Source organism: Phocoena sinus, chromosome 19, assembly GCF_008692025.1.
Source record: "Phocoena sinus isolate mPhoSin1 chromosome 19, mPhoSin1.pri, whole genome shotgun sequence".
NCBI lineage: Eukaryota > Metazoa > Chordata > Mammalia > Artiodactyla > Phocoenidae > Phocoena > Phocoena sinus.
Genome location: NC_045781.1, coordinates 10383999 through 10403808, shown reverse-complemented (window position 1 = coordinate 10403808; position 19810 = coordinate 10383999). Strand labels below are relative to the sequence as shown.

The following is a 19810-nucleotide window of genomic DNA, read 5'->3' as shown; positions in this document are numbered from 1 at the left end:
TCATGTTGATTATACAAGATGTGGTTAGTGTAATGGTTACCTCTCAGGCTGTGGTTGTCAAATGCCAAATTTTGAAACCTGGCTCTAGTACTTACTAATTTAGTAACATGGGCAAATTACTTAACTCTCTCTGCCTCTGGCTCTATTGTAAACTGCAAAATAGAGGAAATAATAGTATTTACCTAAAAAAAGTTGTGAAGATGAAGTGAGATCCCGGAGTCTAAAGAGTTGGGAGTAGTCCCTGGCACACACTAAGTGCTCCATAAGAGATAGCTGCTAAGAATAACAGAAAAAGGAATATATGCTCAGAAATGAGAAATGCAAAAATATATTGTCATGGATATATGGATAGTTGTAGGTATTCCTCTCTTCTCTCCAGTCTCATTTCTTTGAAACATCAATTCTGTCATACTGTTAATGGAAATAATCAACCTATAATAAGAATAGATGAGAGTTTTATTTGAGCCAAACTGAAGACTGTAGCTTGGGAGGCAGCCTCTCAGATAGCTCTGAGGAACTGTTCCAAAGAAGCATAGTTTTCAGCAGTTTTATATCTTGTCAGAACAAAGAACATCAAACATGACAGGAGTATATTCTTTCAAGGTTTCAAAAAAGACATTAGCACTCACATTACGAGTCAGCATGGCCTCAGCTCCAGGGAGCCTTATCATTGAAGGAAAGCTAGCATTGACGTCCCAGAAAGGGAGGCATTTTTCTCTCTTCAAAACAGGCATTCTTTTTTTTTTTTTTTTTAATTTATTTATTTTATTATTTATTTATTTATTTAGGCTGTGTTGGGTCTTTTGTTGCTGTGCACGGGCTTTCTCTAGTTGCGGTGAGCGGGGGCTACTCTTCGTTGCAGTGCACGGGCTTCTCATTGCGATGGCTTCTCTCGTTGCAGAGCACGGGCTCTAGGCACATGGGCTTCAGTAGCTGTGGCACACGGGCTCTAGAGCACAGGCTCAGTAGTTGTTGCGTACTGGCTTAGCTGCTCCGCAGCATGTGGGATCTTCCCAGAGCAGGGCTTGAACCCGTGTCTCCTGGATTGGCAGGCGGATTCTTAACCACTGCGCCACCAGGGAAGCCCCAAAACAGGCATTCTTTACTTCTGGACACTGCACACTTTTTATTTTTATTTTTTTTAAATAATATATTTTTATTTATTTATTTATGGCTGCATTGGGTCTTTGTTGCTGTGCGCGGTCTTTCTCTAGTTGCGGCGAGCGGGGGTTACTCTACGTTGCGGTGTGCGGGCTTCTTACTGCGGTGGCTTCTCTTGTTGCGGAGCACGGGCTCTAGGCACTCAGGCTTCAGTAGTTGTGGCGTGCGGGCTCAGTAGTTGTGGCTCGTGGGCTCTAGAGCACAGGCTCAGTAGTTGTGGCACACGGGCTTAGTTGCTCCGCGGCATGTGGGATCTTCCCAGACCAGGGCTCGAACCTATGTCCCCTGCATTAGCAGGTGGATTCTTAACCACTGGACCACCAGGGAAGTCCTGCACCCTTTTCCTTAATGGTTAAAGCAGATGTATGTTTACTAGGCTACAAAACAGGCTGTTTTAGTTAGTGTAAAGTGTAAAGTTAAATGACGTAAAAGCCAGAATGACTTCCCCATACCTCAGTATGTGCAGATTTCTTCCATCAATATATTTGAACAAACAACAGTCTTTGAAGTGACTATTGTAGAAACACCTAATTAACAACAACGTGCTTGTCTTTCAAGTTAAGAAACTCCCTGAGGATTGATTACAGTGGCCCTGATTTGAGAAACTGATCACACAGTCCATGCTGAAGCTTGTCTTTTCACTCCATGTGGTGTTGTCCTCAGCAGCCAAGTTCTGAATTATTTGACTGTTCTGTTAACAATAGTGGAAATCGACAATACAATCTGCCCCTGGTGCATTTTTTGGGTCTTTCACTCATCTAAAAATCGCCTAAAACTGCATTTTAAGCCTATCATTTCCCTTCTCCCCCCCTTTTTTTCCTCTGGTAGAGGGGGTGCAGTTCTATTACACTGATCTGTTTCTTTCAGTCTTTTAAGATTCTGACTCTTCAAATCATGTTTTGTTTGTCAGTGAGATAAAGCTAAGCTCTACCGGCGTCAGAGAACTGCTTCACACGAAGGGGATCCTGGAAGTCGTTGGCCGAGAACTCCCAAGAGTTTGGGTTGTTTTGTTTTGTTTTAAAGCTCCAACGGGGAGGACAAGGCCCTTCCTCCTCTTGGGGCTCTGGGAAGTGTATTCCCCTGGACTCTATCCGGAAACGAGGGGCTGTGGCGTGTCTCCGGGGCTTCTGGGAAGTGTAGTTCCGAGCGCTGTGTAGTCAGAGGCACTTCCGCTCCGGGAAAGCGAGGCAGCCACCATTTTTTTGATCCGGGAGGTGAGTCGGCCCTGCACCCCCAAGACCCCTGCGAGCCTTTTCGGCCTGAGCGTGGGACTAGTCGCTACCTAGCCGGCTGTCTTAGGATGGAGAAGTCGCGGCCGCCGGCGGAGGCTGAGAGGTGGAGGGCGCAAGTGCGGCATTCTTCTGTTCTCCTCCCCCGCTTACCAAGCAGAGCTGCTACTTCTATCGGTACAATATATGGCGAGTTGATTATCCGTGCGTCCTACTTTCCTCCTCTGGAAGACAGCGGGAGAGACGGTCACTAGTGGGTAGGGTTGTGATTAGAATCGAGTGAGACCATACGTGTCAACAGCTTCGAACGCGGGTGTCACAGAACGGGTTGGCTCTTGCTGTTGACGCAGTTCATTTTCTCACGAGCGCCCTTTTGACTGGACGCCCGAGTGAAGGGAGAGAGCGAGGAGCGATGGCACGGTCCTTCTGTCAGACATCGGGAGACAGCCCTTCCCGAGCTTTTCCCGAGCTTTTACTGATCTCGTTTTTTAGGAAGCACGGAGTCACCCCGCGCTAGTGCCTGGGGACGTCCCGCGGCAGTGTATCCGGCAGACGGATACAGTCGTGCTCTTCCACCACATCTTTTTCTTCGCCAGTCCTGAATTCGGAAACGGGAGGAAGGACGGACCTCTTGGCCCCTCACAGCATAGCCCCAGGTACACACTACTGAAAGGTCTTTGTTGGTCCGTCATCTGTTTTCAGTTAATCAGGTTTCCTTCACTTAGTAAATTACCACTAGGAAAAAGATCAGTTGTCTGTTGACTACACCTGAGAATGTTTAATTGCTTGTTAATATGTACATGTGTTTTTCTACCACACGTACGTGTGTTTTTAAAATAAATATTTTTTAAAATATAAAATGTTTTATTTACTTTAAAATATGTTTTAAAATATTTAAAAAAATTTTATTGAAGTATAGTTGATGTACAATGTTGTGTTAATTTCTGCTGTACAGCAGAGTGACTCAGTTATATTCTTTTTCATATTCGTTTCCATTATGTGTATCACAGGATATTGAATATAGTTTCCTGTGCTATACAGTAGGACCTTGTTGTTTATCCATCCTTATATATAATAGTTTGCCTCTGTTAATCCCAAACTCCCAATACTTCCCTCCCTCAGCCCCCTTCCCCTTGGCAACCACAAGTTGTTCTCTATGTCTGTGAGTCTGTTTCTGTTTCGTAGATAAGTTCAAGTGTGTTGTGTTTTAGATTTCACATATAAGTGATATCGTATGGTATTTGTCTTTCTGACTTCGCTTAGTATGATAATCTCTAGGTCCATCCATGTTGCTGCAAATGGCATTATTTCATTCCTTTTAATGGCTGAGTACTATTCCATTGTGTGTGTGTGTGTGTGTGTGTGTGTGTATATATATATATATATATATATATATACACTACGTCTTCTTTATCCATTCGTCAGTGGACATTTAGGTTGTTTCCATAAGCTTGGCTATTGTAAATAGTGCTGTTACTAACACTGGGGTGCATGTATCTATTCGAATTATAGTTTTGTCTGGGTATATGCCCAGAAGTGGAATTGCTGGATCATATGGCAACTCTACTTTTAGTTTTTCGAGGAACCTCCATACTGTTTTCCATAGTGGCTGCACTAAATTACATTCCCCCCAACAATGTAAGAGGGTTCCCTCTTCTCCACACCCTCTCCAGCATTTATTATTTGTAGACTTTTTAATGATGGCCATTCTGACCAATGTGAGGTGGTACCTCATTGTAGTTTTGATTTGCATTTCTCTAATTAGCGATGATGAGCATCTTTTCACATGCCTGTTGGCCATCTGTATGTCTCCTTTGGAGAAATGTCTATTTGGGTCTTCCGCCTCTTTTTCGATTAGGTTGTTTGAGTTGTACGAGCTGTTTGTATATTTTGGAAATTAAGCCCTTATCAAGTCCTATCATTTGCAAATATTTTCTCCCATTCCATAGGTTCTTTTCATTTTGTTTATGGTTTCCCTTGCTATGCAAAGGCTTATAAACTTGATTAGGTCCCATTTGTTTATTTTTTTCTTTTATTTCTATTGCCTTGGGAGAGTGACCTAGGAAAACATTGATATGATTTATGTCAGGGAATGTTTTGCCTATGTTCTCTTTTAAAAGAGTTTTATGGTGTCTTGTCTTATATTTAAGTTTTTAATCCATTTTGAGTTTATTTTTGTGTATGGTGTGAGGTGTGTTCTAACTTCATTGATTTATGTAAAATATTTTTAAAATATTTATTTTTAAATCACTATGCTCTACATTTCTTCCTTTTATTCTCTTTTATTATCTTCAGTTCAGTTTATTCCTTTTATTTACCCTCAACTCATTTGAAAATTGTGTGGTCTTATATTTTAACTTTTAAAAATGATATGTCTCAACAAACACTAGATTTGATCAGCATGTATTCTCATTCTGAAAAATATAGAGACTAAATAAAAATACACTTGATATTTGATGATGGCTCCCTCATACCACCTTTTTTTTTTTTCACTGCAGGCTAGGTTATAGGTTTACTTTTTATTAAAACCACCCTCAAAATTTGTCATATCGTTCTAGGTTATTTTTTCTTTTAACAAAGATATTACCAACATATTTACATGTTTCCTTACCATCAGTTCTTTTAGGATTCATTTCGTTATAAATTTTCTTCTTTTTTTAAGCAGCTAAAATGTCTTTCTTCCTCTCTCCTATAAATAACCATTTAGTTGAGCATAGAAATCAAGATTCACGATTTTTTTTCTTCATTTTGGAAATATTCATGTGTTTTAGATCTCCATTCTGCTTCCCTGTTTCTGTCAACCTAATTGTCATTTTTATTAGGTAAATTATATTTTCTTTCTGGGAGCTTTAAGGATTTTTGTTGTTGTTTTTAGTTATTTATTCTTTGCCTTCCTGAGTTTCACTGTCATTTGTTTAGGAGTATATGTATTTTTATTTATACTGTTCAGAATTTCTATATGTGAACTCAGCAGTTATCTCTTGAAATAAAACCTCTCTGTAGTTGCTTCCATTCCCTTCTTACACTCCTATTAGACAAATGTTGGAGCCTCTCAAACTATCGTCCATGTTTCTTGATTTTTATTTTGCCTCTTTTTCTTTTCTATGTGTTTTTCTGTATCTCCATGCACATAGGATGAAAGGCTTTTACCAATAAGCCTTTTCTGGCCTCAGTGAAATAAATTGACCCGAAATGATACTTTTTTAGAAAACTAATACAAGTGTGAGTAAAATACTATTAACTGGGCAACAAATTATTAAGTAAGGAGAAATTTTATGTCAGAATCAGGGCTTTCAGAAAATACAGGTGACTTTCATAGGAGAGAAGCCATATACAAAATCCACATGCCTTTCAGGTCTCTTTTGTTGTTATTGTTAGAAAAGACATTGGCAGATACAGTTTCTGATGCAAAGGATCATCTGCTTTTTTGCAGCTGCAAGAAAAAGGGACTCCTATATTTTTAGAACTTTCCATCTACTCCTTGAATCCTTGGAACAACTCTACGTGGTGGGTATGGTTTACGAGGAGTGGCCAGGTGCATATCCTATCCTCATTGTGTAGATGACTGAAGAGAGGCACAGAGAGGTTTTTTGTAATACCCCTACATTACATGGATGCGTAGTATCTTTTCCAGGATTTAAACCTAGGACTTTGACTCCAGAACTCTTTGTTTTATTCTTTTCTTTTTTTTTTTTTTTTTTTTTTTTTTGCGGTGCGCGGGCCTCTCACTGTTGTGGCCTCTTCCGTTGTGGAGCACAGGCTCTGGACGCTCAGGCTCAGTGGCCATGGCTCACGGGCCCAGCCGCTCCGCAGCATGTGGGATCTTCCCGGACCGGGGCACGAACCCATGTCCCCGGCATCGGCAGGCGGACTCCCAACCACTGCGCCACCAGGGAAGCCCTTTTCTTTTTTTTTTAAACCCACATTGTTGTTGCGTTGCGTTTCATTTCCTGCCACCCTCAGGATCAGAAATCTTTTTTTTCTTTAGGTTTCATTTTCATTATTATTCTTTTTTTTTATTGAAGTATAGGTAATTTACAATGTTGTGTTAGTTTTAAGTGTACAGTAAAGTGATTCAGTTTTTTATATATATTCTTTTCAGATCCTTTTCCATCATAGGTTATTATAAAGTACTGGGTATAGTTTCCTGTGCTATACAGTAGATCCTTGTTGTTTATGTTTTATATATAGTAGTGTCTATATGTTAATCCCAAACTCCAAATTTATTCCCCCTTCCTCCTCCCTCCCTTTTCCCCACTCACTATCCCCTTTGATAACCACGTTTGTTTTCTGTGTCTGTGAGTCTATTTCTGTTTTGTAAATAAGTTCATTTGTATCATTGTTTTAGATTCCACATATAAGTGATATTATATGATATTTGTCTTTGTCTGGCTTACTTCGCTTAGTATGATAATCTCTAAGTCCATCCATGTTGCTGAAAATGGCATTATTTCCTTCTTTTTAATAGCTGAGTAATATTCCATTCCATACCACAACTTCTTTATTAATTCATCTGTCGATGGACATTTAGGTTGCTTCCATGTCTTAGCTGTTGTAAATAGTTCTATGAACATTGGGGTGCATGTATCATTTTTAAAAAAAATTTTATTGGAGTATAGTTGCTTTACAATGTTGTTAGTTTCTGCTGTACAGCAAAGTGAATCAGCCATACGTATACATGTGTCCCCTCTTTTTTAGATTTCCTTCCCATTTAGGTCACCACAGGTCACTGAGTAGAGTTTCCTGTGCTGTACAGTAGATTCTCATTAGTTATCTCTTTTATACATAATAGTGTGTATGTGTCAATCTGAATCTCCCAATTTATCCCACCCCCCTCTTCCCCCCTTGGTATCCATAAGTTTGTTCTCAACGTGTGTCTCTATTTTCTGATTTGCAAATAAGTTCATCTGTACCGTTTTTCTAGATTCCACATAGAAGTGATACTATACGATATTTGTTTTTCTCTTTCTGACTGACTTCACTCTGTATGACAGTCTGTAGATTTATCCACATCTCTGCCAATGGCACTATTTCATTCCTTTTTATGGTAGAGTAATATTCCATTGTATATATGTACCACATCTTCTTTATCCATTCCTATGTTGATGGACATTTTAAAAAAATATTTATTTATTTATTTGCTTGCATGGGGTCTTAGTTGCAGCAGGCGGGCTCCTTAGTTGCAGCTGTAGGGCTCCTTAGTTGCGGCTGTAGGGCTCCTTAGTTGCGGCTTGCCGGCTCCTTAGTTGCAGCACACAGGCTCCTTAGTTGCAGCACACAGGCTCCTTAGTTGTGGCATGCGTGTGGGATCTAGTTCCCTGACCAGGGATCGAACCTGGGCCCCCTGCATTGGGAACAGTCTTATCCACTGTGCCACCAGTGAAGTCCCATGTTTTATGTAATTTTTATTGGGCCGTTATTTCTTATTACAAAAATAACTTATGAGCATTGTGCATATGTCGTTTTGAATTAGAGTTTTCTCTGGATATATGCCCAGAAGGGAGATTGCTGGATCCTATGGTAGCTCTGTTTTAGTTTTTTAAGGAACTTCCATACTGTTGTCCATAGTGGCTGTACCAATTTACATTGGCACCAACAGTGTAGGAGGGTTCCCTTTTCTCCACACTTTCTCCAGCATGTATTATTTGTAGACTTTAATGATGGCCATTCTGACTGATGTGAGGTGATACCTCATTGTAGTTTTGATTTGCATTTCTCTAATAATTAGCAGTGTTGAGCATCTCTTCATGAGCCTTTTGGCCATCTGTATGTCTTCTTTGGAGATGCCTATTTAGGTCTTCTGCCCATTTTTTGATTGGGTTGTTTGCTTCTTTGATGTTAAGCTGTATGAGCTGTTTGTATATTTTGGAAATTAGTCCCTTCAGTAGCATAATTTGCAAATATTTTCTTCCAGTCCATAGATTGTCTTTTCATTTTTTTTTTATGGTAGGATCAGAAGTCTTTATGGTAGGGATACTGTGTTTGGTTGTGCTGGTTGTTCACTGTCCAGTGGCTGCTGGCTGACAGTTCTGCTAGTAGCTGCAGTCTACTCCAAGCTCTGCTTACCCAGCTGTATGTGAGCACCTCTGCCTGGGAGTACGAGTGCTCATGTGTAATTTCTGCAGAGATCCACATGGGCTCCTGACAGCCCTGGCCTGCATCTCATGGCTTCTTTGTCCTTCCCCAGTTATGCCTTCTCAGGAATCTGACCTTCCCCGGAAGGAGTGGGAGAAAATGACTGAGTTTCAGGTAAGTAAGGCATTGCTTTCTGACTCCTAAGGGATTTTATTTCTCAAAGATTGGACACACCTTTTTTCTCTTCCTTGGAAAGGTTAATGAACACGACACACCTTGCGTGCATGTTGTGTGCCAGACTGTGCGTTTTGTTTGGTTTATTTTATCATCTTTATTTCACAAAGCAATCTTTGAAAAATTGTGGAAACTTGGAATAGAGAAAGATAATTTATCCTACTACTCTGTTTACAAACTACCTCTTTTTGCTTTCTCATATTCCTTTTCCCTCAGGCATTCACAGCTATATATTTGTAATATTTGAATTGATGGGACGTACTTATAAACATTAGATAAAGGTTTAATATCTCTAATTCTCATTAAAATTAGTAAAATAAAGTAAGACCCAACTGGAATATGAGTAAAAGAAAGAAAAGGAGCGTCACAATAATGGAAAGTAAATTTATGAAGAAAATAATTTAATAACTAAATGTGTACAAACGTTAATGAAAGCTTTCTATTTATTTATTTCACTTAGATTGTTGAAGATTTTCTTTTTTTAAAAAAACGGAATTATGTCTTATTTGGCCAGTGTAGAGATTCAGGAACATTTGTACTCCCTCATATGAAAGGTGAATTGGGAAAACCTTTTGAGGCGGAAATCTGCCATTATGCTTTCAAAAATGTTAAAGTGCAGTTGCTACTTCTTGGTCGACATCTCTGTGAAAGGATCTTTACAGCAGATGATGATAAGTAAAAATCTGTAACTAATTGTGCTTTATTTGGATTGATTAAAGCTACATCATCAATTCTAAGGAATACTATACTATGCAGTCACAAAATGGATGCAAGAGATTTTAATGATACTGCTTGCTCCAATTTATTGAGCACTTCTTATGTGCCAGGCGCCATTGTAAGTGCTTTACACATGTTCATTCGTCTAATCCTTTCAAACACCTTGTGATTTAGACACCATTATAGAGAAGAGGAAATTAAGATAGTGAGAGGTAAAGGAATTTGCCCAGGGTCCTGTCATTAAAACCTTGAAATTTGAACTCACCCTGTGCCTTCACCAGCTGTGCATGTGGCAGCAGGTGGTTATGGCTTTTGCCTTGAAAGCACAGGTGAGGAGCTGTGTACCTGTCCTGGAGGGTTGCGTAAGGCCTGTGAACTTTGCGAATATTAAAAGCAGAGATAGAGTGGGACAGCGGGGAGGTGACATCACTGTCACTGAGAGGGGCAAGTGTTGGGACTGAAAACTGCCTGGAGTCCTTCCAAATCGGTAACCATTTTTTGGGTTAATCTTCTTTATCCTTCTCGATGCTGCCCTTCTTCCAATGGAGGTTGTGAGATTGAGGTGACATGTGTTTGATGTCGTAGGAGGCGGTGACCTTCAAGGACGTGGCCGTGACCTTCACCGAGGAGGAGCTGGGGCTGCTGGACTCTGCCCAGAGGAAACTGTACAAGGATGTGATGGTGGAGAACTTCCGGAACCTGGTCTCAGTGGGTGAGGACGGGCACTCTCTGACCCTGAACCTCAAGTCTCTTGAGAGTGTCTGGTCCTCAGCTGTTCAAAGCTTTGGACCTTGTGAAGTGGTTCCTTGACCTTGAAGACACAAGTTTTTCCAATCCATAGGTTTTTCTGGTCCCTCTCTGCTCAGGCAAAATTCCATCCGGGGTGATTTTGCCTCCCTGGGGACATTTGGCAATGTCTGGAGACAGTTTTGATTGTCACAGCTGAGGGAGGGGTGCTGCTGGCATCTAGTGGCTAGTGGTGCTGTTAAACGTCCTGCGATGCACAGGACCACCTCCCCCCACCACACAGAACTAGCCAGTGCAGAATATCAGTAGTGCCTCAGCTGAGAAACCCTGTTTTAGATGAACTATAAACGGGCAGCTTAGCTTCTATACTTTGTCTTTCAGATACTTTGGTGGATCTTGGAGTCAACTTAGTTCATTGTACTGGCATTATTTTTTTTTTCAGTGAAATAGAATAAAATGGAATAAGAACAGAAACTGTCAGAGTTCCTTATCAAGACCCCCTCACATTGTAGCAAAAACTGTGACCATTTGCAGTAAGTGGTATGAAAGTGTGGGAAATATGATAAAAACAGACATTGGTTAAATCTAATTTTATCTATATGTAGACATGAACTAGGTTGTGACCTCAATTTGCTTTTCTTTTTTTGATTGAAGTATAGTTGATTTACAATGTTGTGTTAGTTTCAGGTGTACAGCAAAATGATTCAATTATATATATATTCTTTTTCAGATTCTTTTCTCTTATAGGTTGTTACAGAATATTGAGTATAGTTCTCTGAATTCATTTCTTATTACAGTTTGTGATCACTTGAGGGTTAAGAACTTGGACAAAGATCTATTTAAGCTGTGTGTTCATCTTAAATATATATATCTGCCTTTTCATAGGACATCTTCCCTTCAAGCCAGATATGGTGTCCCAGTTGGAGACAGAAGAAAAACTTTGGATGATGGAGAGAGAAACCCAAAGAAACGGGCATTCCAGTGAGAACCGCAAAGCTATTATTTCAGGTACCAGCTAATCTTCTCTCCACGTCCGTGACGACCACTCTTGTCCACGTGCTGTCATCTCTTGCCTGGACTGTGACAGCTTCCTCCAAACTGGTCTCCATGCTTCCGCTCTTGCACTCCTGTAACCTCTTCACATGGTAGCCAGACTGGTTCTTTAGAAAGCAAGTAAGATCATACCATTCCTCTGTCCAAAACCCTCCCAAGGCCTCCCCTTTCACTCTGAGTCTTTACAGTGGACTGCAGGGCCCTACCTGATCTGGCCTCCTCACTGAGTTCCTCTTTGATCACCCATCCTTTTACCCTTTCTTAGTTCATTCATGCCATCCTGGCCCCTTTGGAGTGTTTTCTTGTTTCCCAACCTTCAACTAGCTCTCTGCCTCAGTGTAGAGGCCTGCAGCCACTCCCTTACTCACTCAGGTCTTTGCTCAGATTTCATCTCATCAGACAGACTTTGTGTGTCTGCCCCATTTACAGTGCCATTCTCTCTCCATTCTCCGTGCCCTCATCCTGCCTTATTTTGTATCGAAGCACTGATAACCTCCTGACCTCGTAACTTGTCTTTATTTACTTGTTCCTCATCCGTCTCCCCTTGAAAGTAGGAATTTGGGCAGTTGTATTTCCTGTCTCTACCCAAAGCCTTCAATGAGCCTTCTGCATAGTAGATGTGCAGTACGTAATTGTTGAATGAAGATATTACTTTAAAAATTACTATTTTTGGGCTTCCCTCGTGGCGCAGTGGTTGAGAATCCGCCTGCCGATGCAGGGGATTCAGGTTCGTGCTCCGGTCCGGGAAGATCCCACATGCCGCGGAGTGGCTGGGCCCGTGAGCCATGGCCGCTGAACCTGCGTGTCTGGAGCCTGTGCTCCACGACGGGAGGGGCCACAACAGTGAGAGGCCCACGTACCGCAAAAAAAAAAAAAAATCCTATTCTTTTGAGTGAAAGTGAGGAAGCTCTCCTCACAGCTCTTCCTGACCTATGACCCCAGCCGCCTTCATCTGTGAAGACCACCTCATCCTCTGGATCCCCAGCCATTGTTTCACTTTTCTCCCCAGCCTTTCAAGGCCCTCTGTTCTCCTGCCTTTGCTCAGATCCTCACTGTTTACTTCACTGTTTGACCTCCTCTTCCTTTCTCTCCTCTTCCTTCCCTTCTCTTTAATTTGCATATTCCTCAGTTCTACCCATTTAAAAACATCAGATATTCCTAGAGAATGTAAATGTATATACTCTCCCTCTGCCTGAAAAACGAAGGAGAGAAGCTTATCTGCAAACATGATAGATTAGGCCCTGAATTCTGAGAGTGGTTAATGGATATAACCATCTGCATTTGTCCATCTCCCTTCTCATGTCTACATGTTGCTTCACGTTTGATGCATTCAGGAATATTACTGGAAAGGGTCTCATCCTCTTTTTCTTTTTCTTTTTTTTAATTGAAGTGTAGATGATTTACAATGATGTGTTAGTTTCACTGGGGTTCATTTTTATATGCAAACTGAACCTCAGGAATCATGATCCTACGTATTGTTACACTTCAGTTTTGTGTCATAGACCAAGTCTTTTTTTAACAAATCTGGTAGCATTTTCTGCCACCCTTTCTCAGAGGTTTTTTTGACCTCGTCAGCATCAGCATGTTTCAGGATTTTGCAACCATGCTCCAGGTACAAATACTACCTAAAATGTCTTTATAGGTCACTGGAGTGCAAATAAAGAGCTTGTTTTTGTAGGGATTCTTTTTTTTTTTTAATGTATTTATTTATTTTTGGCTGCATTGGGTCTTCGTTGCTGCGCATGGGCTTTCTCTAGTTGCGGCGAGCGGGGGCTACTCTTTGTTGCGGTGCACAGGCTTCTCATCGCCGTAGCTTCTCCTGTTGCGGAGCACAGGCTTTAGAGGCATGGGCTTCAGTAGCTGTGGCACGTGGGCTCAGTAGTTGTGGCTCACAGGCTCTAGAGCGCAGGCTCAGTAGTTGTGGCACGCAGGCTTAGTTGCTCCGAGGCATGTGGGATCTTCCCGGACCATGGCTCGAATCCATGTCCCCTGCATTGGCAGGTGGATTCTTAACCACTGCGCCACCAGGGAAGTCCCGCGTCTCCTTTTTTTTTATGGACCCTTGTGACTTTCTTTGGGCTCATCTCAAGATCTTTAATTTAATCAAATCTGGAGTCCCTTTTGCTGTGTACATTAACATGTTCGCAGGTTGCAGGGATTAGGGCATGGACATCTTTAGGATGTTCAGTTAGCCTACCATACCCTGAAATGTGCACATACCTGTTGGGACTTGTTCAGTTTATATTATTTGAATGTAACTTTCTATTTAAGCAAATTAATCATTCAGGACTTGGTACCACTTTAAACATTTTAAGCCAGTGGCTTCCATACGTTTTTAACTATGACTCTCAATAAGAAATATTTTCCATTCCGACCAAGTATAAATGTAACATATGTGCATATTTATGTGTATGTCTACAGCTGAAACAAGCATTTTATATAGTGTTACCCTTACTGCTTGTGATATGCTTTTCATATTTTTATTATTTTTTCCACATAATTTCTTTATTTATTGTTTTTTTATTTTTATTTTTTTTATTTATTGTTTTAAATTTAATTTTTATTTTATATTGGGTATAGTTGATTTACCATGTTGTGTTAGTTTCATGTGTACAGCAAAGTGGTTCAGTTATACATACACACATATCTATTCTTTTTCAGATTCTTTTCCCATATAGGTTATTACAGAATATTGAGGGGTTTTTTTCCCCCTCCTTGGCCGCACCACGCAGCTTGTGGAATCTTAGTTCCCCAACTAGGGATCGAACCCGGCCCTGGCAGTGAAAGTGCTGAGTCCTAATCACTGGACCACCAGGGAATTCCCACTTCTTTTTCTTTGAAGTGTCACAATGTATGGAATGGATTTCACAGTTCACGAGTATATGCCAGCAGTTTGAGAAATTCTGTTACAGTGGGGATGAAACAATGAAGAAATCAAAGTGCTTGTTTTCCTCATGATTGTTACATCCTAATTCTTCTAAATGGGCAGGAAAAAATTAAGGAGTACATAGTAAATAATAAGTGCCATGGGGGAAAAGAAAGCAGAGTAAGGCAGATGGGAAGAGTGGAAGGTGTGTTGGGGTGGGAGGAATTGTTTTATACTGGGTGATAGGAAGGCCTCACCCAGTTGAGTGACATTTGAGCAGAGAGACCTGAAGGGAATGAGAGAAAAAGCAAGGTTCGCAGCTTCCTGGGCAAAAGCTTTCCAAGCTGAACATAACTCTCCCTCTCCTCCATTCAGGGTTGCCTTTGAGAATCTGTTCTCTTTCTTCTCCTCCCAGGTTCTTTCTCAGCTGTCCAAGGTTAGTTTTCCCTTTCCCCCTTCTTTTTACAGAGACCAGAATCACTCCCATAATAATGTTATTATCCCAGCCGCTTCCCAAATTTACTCTTAGAAGATCATATCTACCAGGACCTAAAGTACTGTTTAATGTCTACAGTCTGTGCTTTCCTAACCTAATTCAGTAGAAGCCCACTTGTCATAAGCCTGCTAAGAAACAAGTGATTAGGCTTTTAATTGACATTGCTGTAGGTTGGAAGGTGGGTTGTCTTTGTTGCCCTGCAGCCATCCGATTTCAAACCTACAGTTCTTCTATTAAACCGTTAGACCTGTGGTTCTAAATAGGTCACATTTACAGAAAAGTCTCTTGACCCTGTTCTTCGCTTCCACTTACACGAAAAAGCATAACAAAAGGATAAGTGGTGTGGTACAGACATGACCCTTTCCCTGGTTTTTTTAAGGCCTTATCCCTGAGTGTGAAATCCCAATGTTTCTGAACAAAGCATTTACTTGTCCTCACCTCTGAATATCGCTTTTTCTTTTAGGCAGCAAGAATCCCGATGAGGTGGAGACTCTTGGAAAAGTCGCATTAAAATACCTTTCACGTGAAGAGCCGTCTTGCTGGCAAATCTGGAAACAGGTCGCAAGTGATTCAACGTGCTGTCTTCAGAGGAGGACTTCCCATTTCCTACAAGGTGATTCTCTTCAGGTTTCTGAAAATGAGTACCATATGATGAACCACAAAGGCGATAGTTCCAGTTACCTTGAAAATCAAGAGTTTTTGATTTCGAGAACCCAGGATTCCTGTGGGAATATGTATGTTAGTGAGTCAAGGAATCAGAGTAGAGGTAAGCAAATGAACGGGAAAAACAACCCATGTATATGTGAAGCCTTCATGAAGAAATCACCCCTGAGTGATCCTGTTACAACTGACACAGAAGAGAAACCCTGCAAAGGAGACACACTGTATCCCTGTAGAGAGTGTGGGAAAAGCTTCAGTGATAGCGAAGTGCTCCCAATTCATCCGAGGGTTCACCTGGGAGAGAAATGCTCCCATCTGCAAAGTCATCAAAGAATTCACCCGGGAGGAAAAGTCGATAAATGCCGTGAATCCGGCAATGGTTTCAATAGGAATTCCTTTCATCCCCGTCAATCTAATCACACGGGAGAGAAGTCCTATAGGTGTGACAGTTGTGGCAAGGGATTCAGTAGCAGCACAGGCCTTATCATCCACTATAGGACACACACAGGGGAGAAGCCTTACAAATGCGAGGAGTGCGGTAAATGCTTTAGCCAAAGTTCAAATTTTCAGTGCCATCAGAGAGTCCACACCGAAGAGAAACCGTATAAGTGCGATGAGTGCGGGAAGGGCTTCGGCTGGAGCGTTAACCTTCGTGTTCACCAGAGGGTCCACAGGGGTGAGAAACCCTATAAGTGTGAGGAGTGTGGGAAGGGCTTCACACAGGCCGCGCATTATCACATACATCAGAGGGTCCACACCGGGGAGAAACCCTACAAATGCGATGTCTGCGGCAAGGGGTTCAGTCACAATTCCCCTTTGATATGCCACCGGAGGGTCCACACTGGAGAGAAACCGTACAGGTGTGAGGCGTGCGGGAAGGGCTTCACCCGTAACACAGATCTTCACATCCACTTCCGTGTCCACACGGGGGAGAAACCCTACAAATGCAAGGAGTGCGGGAAGAGCTTCAGTCAGGCCTCCAATCTTCAAGTCCACCAGAACGTCCACACCGGGGAGAAACGATTCAAATGCGAGACGTGTGGGAAGGGCTTCAGTCAGTCGTCAAAGCTGCAGACCCACCAGAGAGTCCACACAGGGGAAAAGCCCTACAGATGCGACATGTGCGGTAAGGACTTCAGTTACAGTTCAAATCTTAAACTGCACCAAGTCATTCACACTGGAGAAAAACCGTATAAATGTGAGGAGTGTGGGAAGGGCTTCAGTTGGAGATCAAACCTTCATGCTCATCAGAGAGTCCACTCAGGAGAGAAACCCTACAAATGTGAGGCGTGTGATAAGAGCTTCAGTCAGGCCATAGATTTCCGGGTCCATCAGAGAGTCCACACAGGCGAGAAACCCTACAAGTGTGGTGTCTGTGGGAAGGGCTTCAGCCAGTCCTCTGGTCTTCAGTCCCATCAGAGGGTCCACACTGGGGAGAAGCCCTACAGATGCAACATGTGTGGAAAGGGCTTTCGTTATAGTTCACAGTTTATATACCACCAGAGGGGCCACACTGGTGAAAAGCCTTACAAATGTGAGGAGTGTGGGAAAGCCTTTGGGCGGAGCCTGAATCTTCGCCATCACCAGAGGGTCCACACAGGAGAGAAACCCCACAAGTGTCTGGAGTGTGGGAAGGCCTTCAGTCTCCCCTCCAATCTTAGAGTCCATCTGAGTGTTCACGCTCGGGAGAAACTGTTTAAATGTGAGGAGTGTGGGAAGGGCTTCAGTCAGAGTTCTCGGCTTCACGCCCACCAGAGGGTCCACACAGGAGAAAAACCATACAAGTGTGACATATGTGGTAAGGACTTCAGTCACCGTTCACGGCTTACATACCATCAGAAAGTCCACACTGGCAAGAGTCTTTAAAAGTGAGAAGTCTGTTAGACTTCAGTCAGGATGCACATCTTCAAGGTTTTGGAGAGTCCATGCTGCTGATAAACTCTATGAAGTATTGAGAGTGGAAGGGGATTCCTTCAGATGGAATCTTCCCAGCAAATCCATTAAAATGGTGACATAGAACCATACGTAGTAACGGGAGAAATAGGTTGTAACCCTCTTGGTAAGATCCACATGATATAAATGATCTCTCAAAGTGAATATATGCCTAAAGACAGTGTGTGAAAAGGATATTTGCCATATACTAACTAGTTTTTTTTTGAGGGGGGATGTCAAGGAGGGCTTTGGGGTTATTTTTCCATCAATTTCCATTTTATACTTGTTTACAGTGACCATTATTTTTACTAAAGCTGTAAAACTATGAAAAATGAATAAAATTACTAAAAATTTCCTGTAGCCAAGAATTTGTAATATGATTGCTTTATTTCATATGATACATTGGATTAAAATTAAGGAATAGATCCCCAGAGATGAGCCTTTGATCTTCAGAAGTAAATACATATCTGCCGTAGATGTATATAAAGGAATGTTCATTGCATTATTGTTTATAATAGCAAGCATAGAAATAATCAGTTGGGTTGCCAAAGTATTTTATGATTTACTTATCCAGTGCAAATTGTTGCTATGGATGTTGGAAGATGTCCAGAATACATTAACCTGGAAAAACACAAAGCATGGAATTTTTGTGTGATCTCATTAAAAAAGAACAAAAAAGTATTTATTTTTACTTATCTCTAAATGATGGGATTTTGCTTGACATAAATTTTTACATTTCTTTAAACTTCGTTTTGAAATAATTTAAAACTTTCCAAATATTGTAAAAATTATATAAAATCTCTCATGTACCCTGTACTCAGATTCACCAGTTAACATGTTTAAGTCATTATTCTCTTTATGTGAACGTGTATATATGCACACACATATTGACATATGCTTTTTTTTAACCATGAGTATGTTCCAGATCTCTTAGCCTTTGCATCTGAATACTTAAGTAATACTGTAAGAACAAGGATATTTACTTACCTATCTACAGCACAAGTATAGCATTCAGGAAAATTGAATATTGATGCATAACGTCTAACCTCCAGATCTTATTCAAATTTTAGCAGTTGTCTCTCTCTCTCTCTTTCTCTCCCTCTCCCCCTCCTCCTTCCCTCTCTCTTTCCTTTTTCTTTATTTTTTTGGTAGGTGACAGGATTAAAATCAATTTATTAACAAATCTTCAAAGAAAGGTCTATATTTGCCTTCCACATAATTTGATTATTCACCATATGAATATCCAGTTGTTCCTATACCAATTACTGAACATTTCCCTTATTCCCCACTACTATGCAGTGCCACTTTTGAAGAAAATCAGTAATCTGTATATGATTAGATGGATGTCTTGACTCTCAATTCCCTTTGATTGGTCTACTTTTCAATAATTTTGCCAATACCACACTGCTTCAGTTACCATACCTTTGCAACGAGTCTTGATATTTGGTAGAAAACATTTTCTCATCTTGCTCTCTTTTTAGGTGTCTTGGCAGCTTCCAGTTAGGGTAATAGGAGATACAAACAGAACCACCCATGAAGTATGCTTTCCAAAAAAAAATAAACCTGAATCAAATTGAACCTCTAATTCTAACCACTGGTACACAGGAAATACATAATGGAAAAATATTTGTGACAACATGAATAAAACTGTAGGGCATATGCTAAATGAAATAAGAGAAAGAAAAATAATGCATGGTATTACTTATATGTGGAATCTAAGGGGGAAAAAAGGTCAAACTTAGAAACGTAGTGTGATGGTGGTGGTTGCCTGGGGAATGGGGGGGAGGTTGGTTATAAAAAGGGTACAAACTTTCAGCTTTAAGATGAACAAGGTCAGCGGATCTAATCTATGGTGACTATAGTTGATGATGCAGTATTGTACAGTTTAAATTTGCTAAGAGAGTAGATATTAAAGATTCTCACTCCTCTCCCCCCAAACGAGTTAGCTATGTGAAGTGATGAATGTGTTAATTCACTTGTGAGAGTCCTTTCACAATGTATATCAATTCATCACATATACTTTAAATATATTACAATTTTACTTGTCAATTATACCTCATAAAGCTGAAAAAAGTTGAATTTGTTACCGTTATCTGAGCAGGATACCCCACTTACGCACCTACGTTTTGAATAATTGTGGCTCATTGATTTAGACCATCCTGAAAAATAAAACATACTGTTGTATTTACTTATTTTCCTATTGTGTTTATGGCGATTTTATTTGTTATGGTAACTTTACAAATTGAGGGTTTGTGGCAAACCTGTGTCAAGCAAGTCTACTGGTGCCATTTTTCCAACAGCATTATTTTTATATTAAGTTGTGTACATTATTGTTTAACAATGTAATTGCACACTTAGATTACATTATAGTGTAAACTTATATGCAGTGGGAAACTAAAAAATTCATACAACTCAAGTTTATTTCGATATTTGCTTTATTGCAATGGTCTGGAATCTAACACCAGAGATCTCCGAGGTATGCCTGTATTCTAGACTTTTCTCTTTCAAAGTACAGTATTTCCTTCACTTCTTGCTAATTCATCTTTCGTTTGCTGGAAAACTCCAGATTTCAAAATGAGCAATTAAAACCAACAAAAGTGGTAACGTCGTTATTTATATTGTGGCTTGATCAAAGGTTAC

General features: G+C 40.8%; 1 protein-coding gene across 8 annotated transcripts in view; it reads left to right on the top strand.

Annotated features, from left to right (window-relative positions):
- ZNF227 (zinc finger protein 227) overlaps positions 1–18349 on the top strand; it is a 43012-nt gene extending 24663 nt beyond the window's left edge. The window contains exons 2-8 of one of the 8 annotated variants that reach the window (XM_032614112.1): positions 2072–2579; positions 2883–3046; positions 5824–5897; positions 8578–8639; positions 10002–10128; positions 11049–11171; positions 15042–17529. In XM_032614112.1, coding sequence (XP_032470003.1) covers positions 8580–8639; positions 10002–10128; positions 11049–11171; positions 15042–17104 — 2373 coding nt within the window. In that variant the 5' untranslated portion in view covers positions 2072–2579; positions 2883–3046; positions 5824–5897; positions 8578–8579 and the 3' untranslated portion in view covers positions 17105–17529. Of the gene's footprint in view, positions 1–1550; positions 2580–2882; positions 3047–5823; positions 5926–8219; positions 8640–10001; positions 10129–11048; positions 11172–15041 lie in introns of those variants that run through there. The other 7 variants (XM_032614111.1, XM_032614113.1, XM_032614110.1 and 4 more) reach the window with 7 other exon arrangements.
- Positions 18350–19810: the final 1461 nt, after the last annotated feature.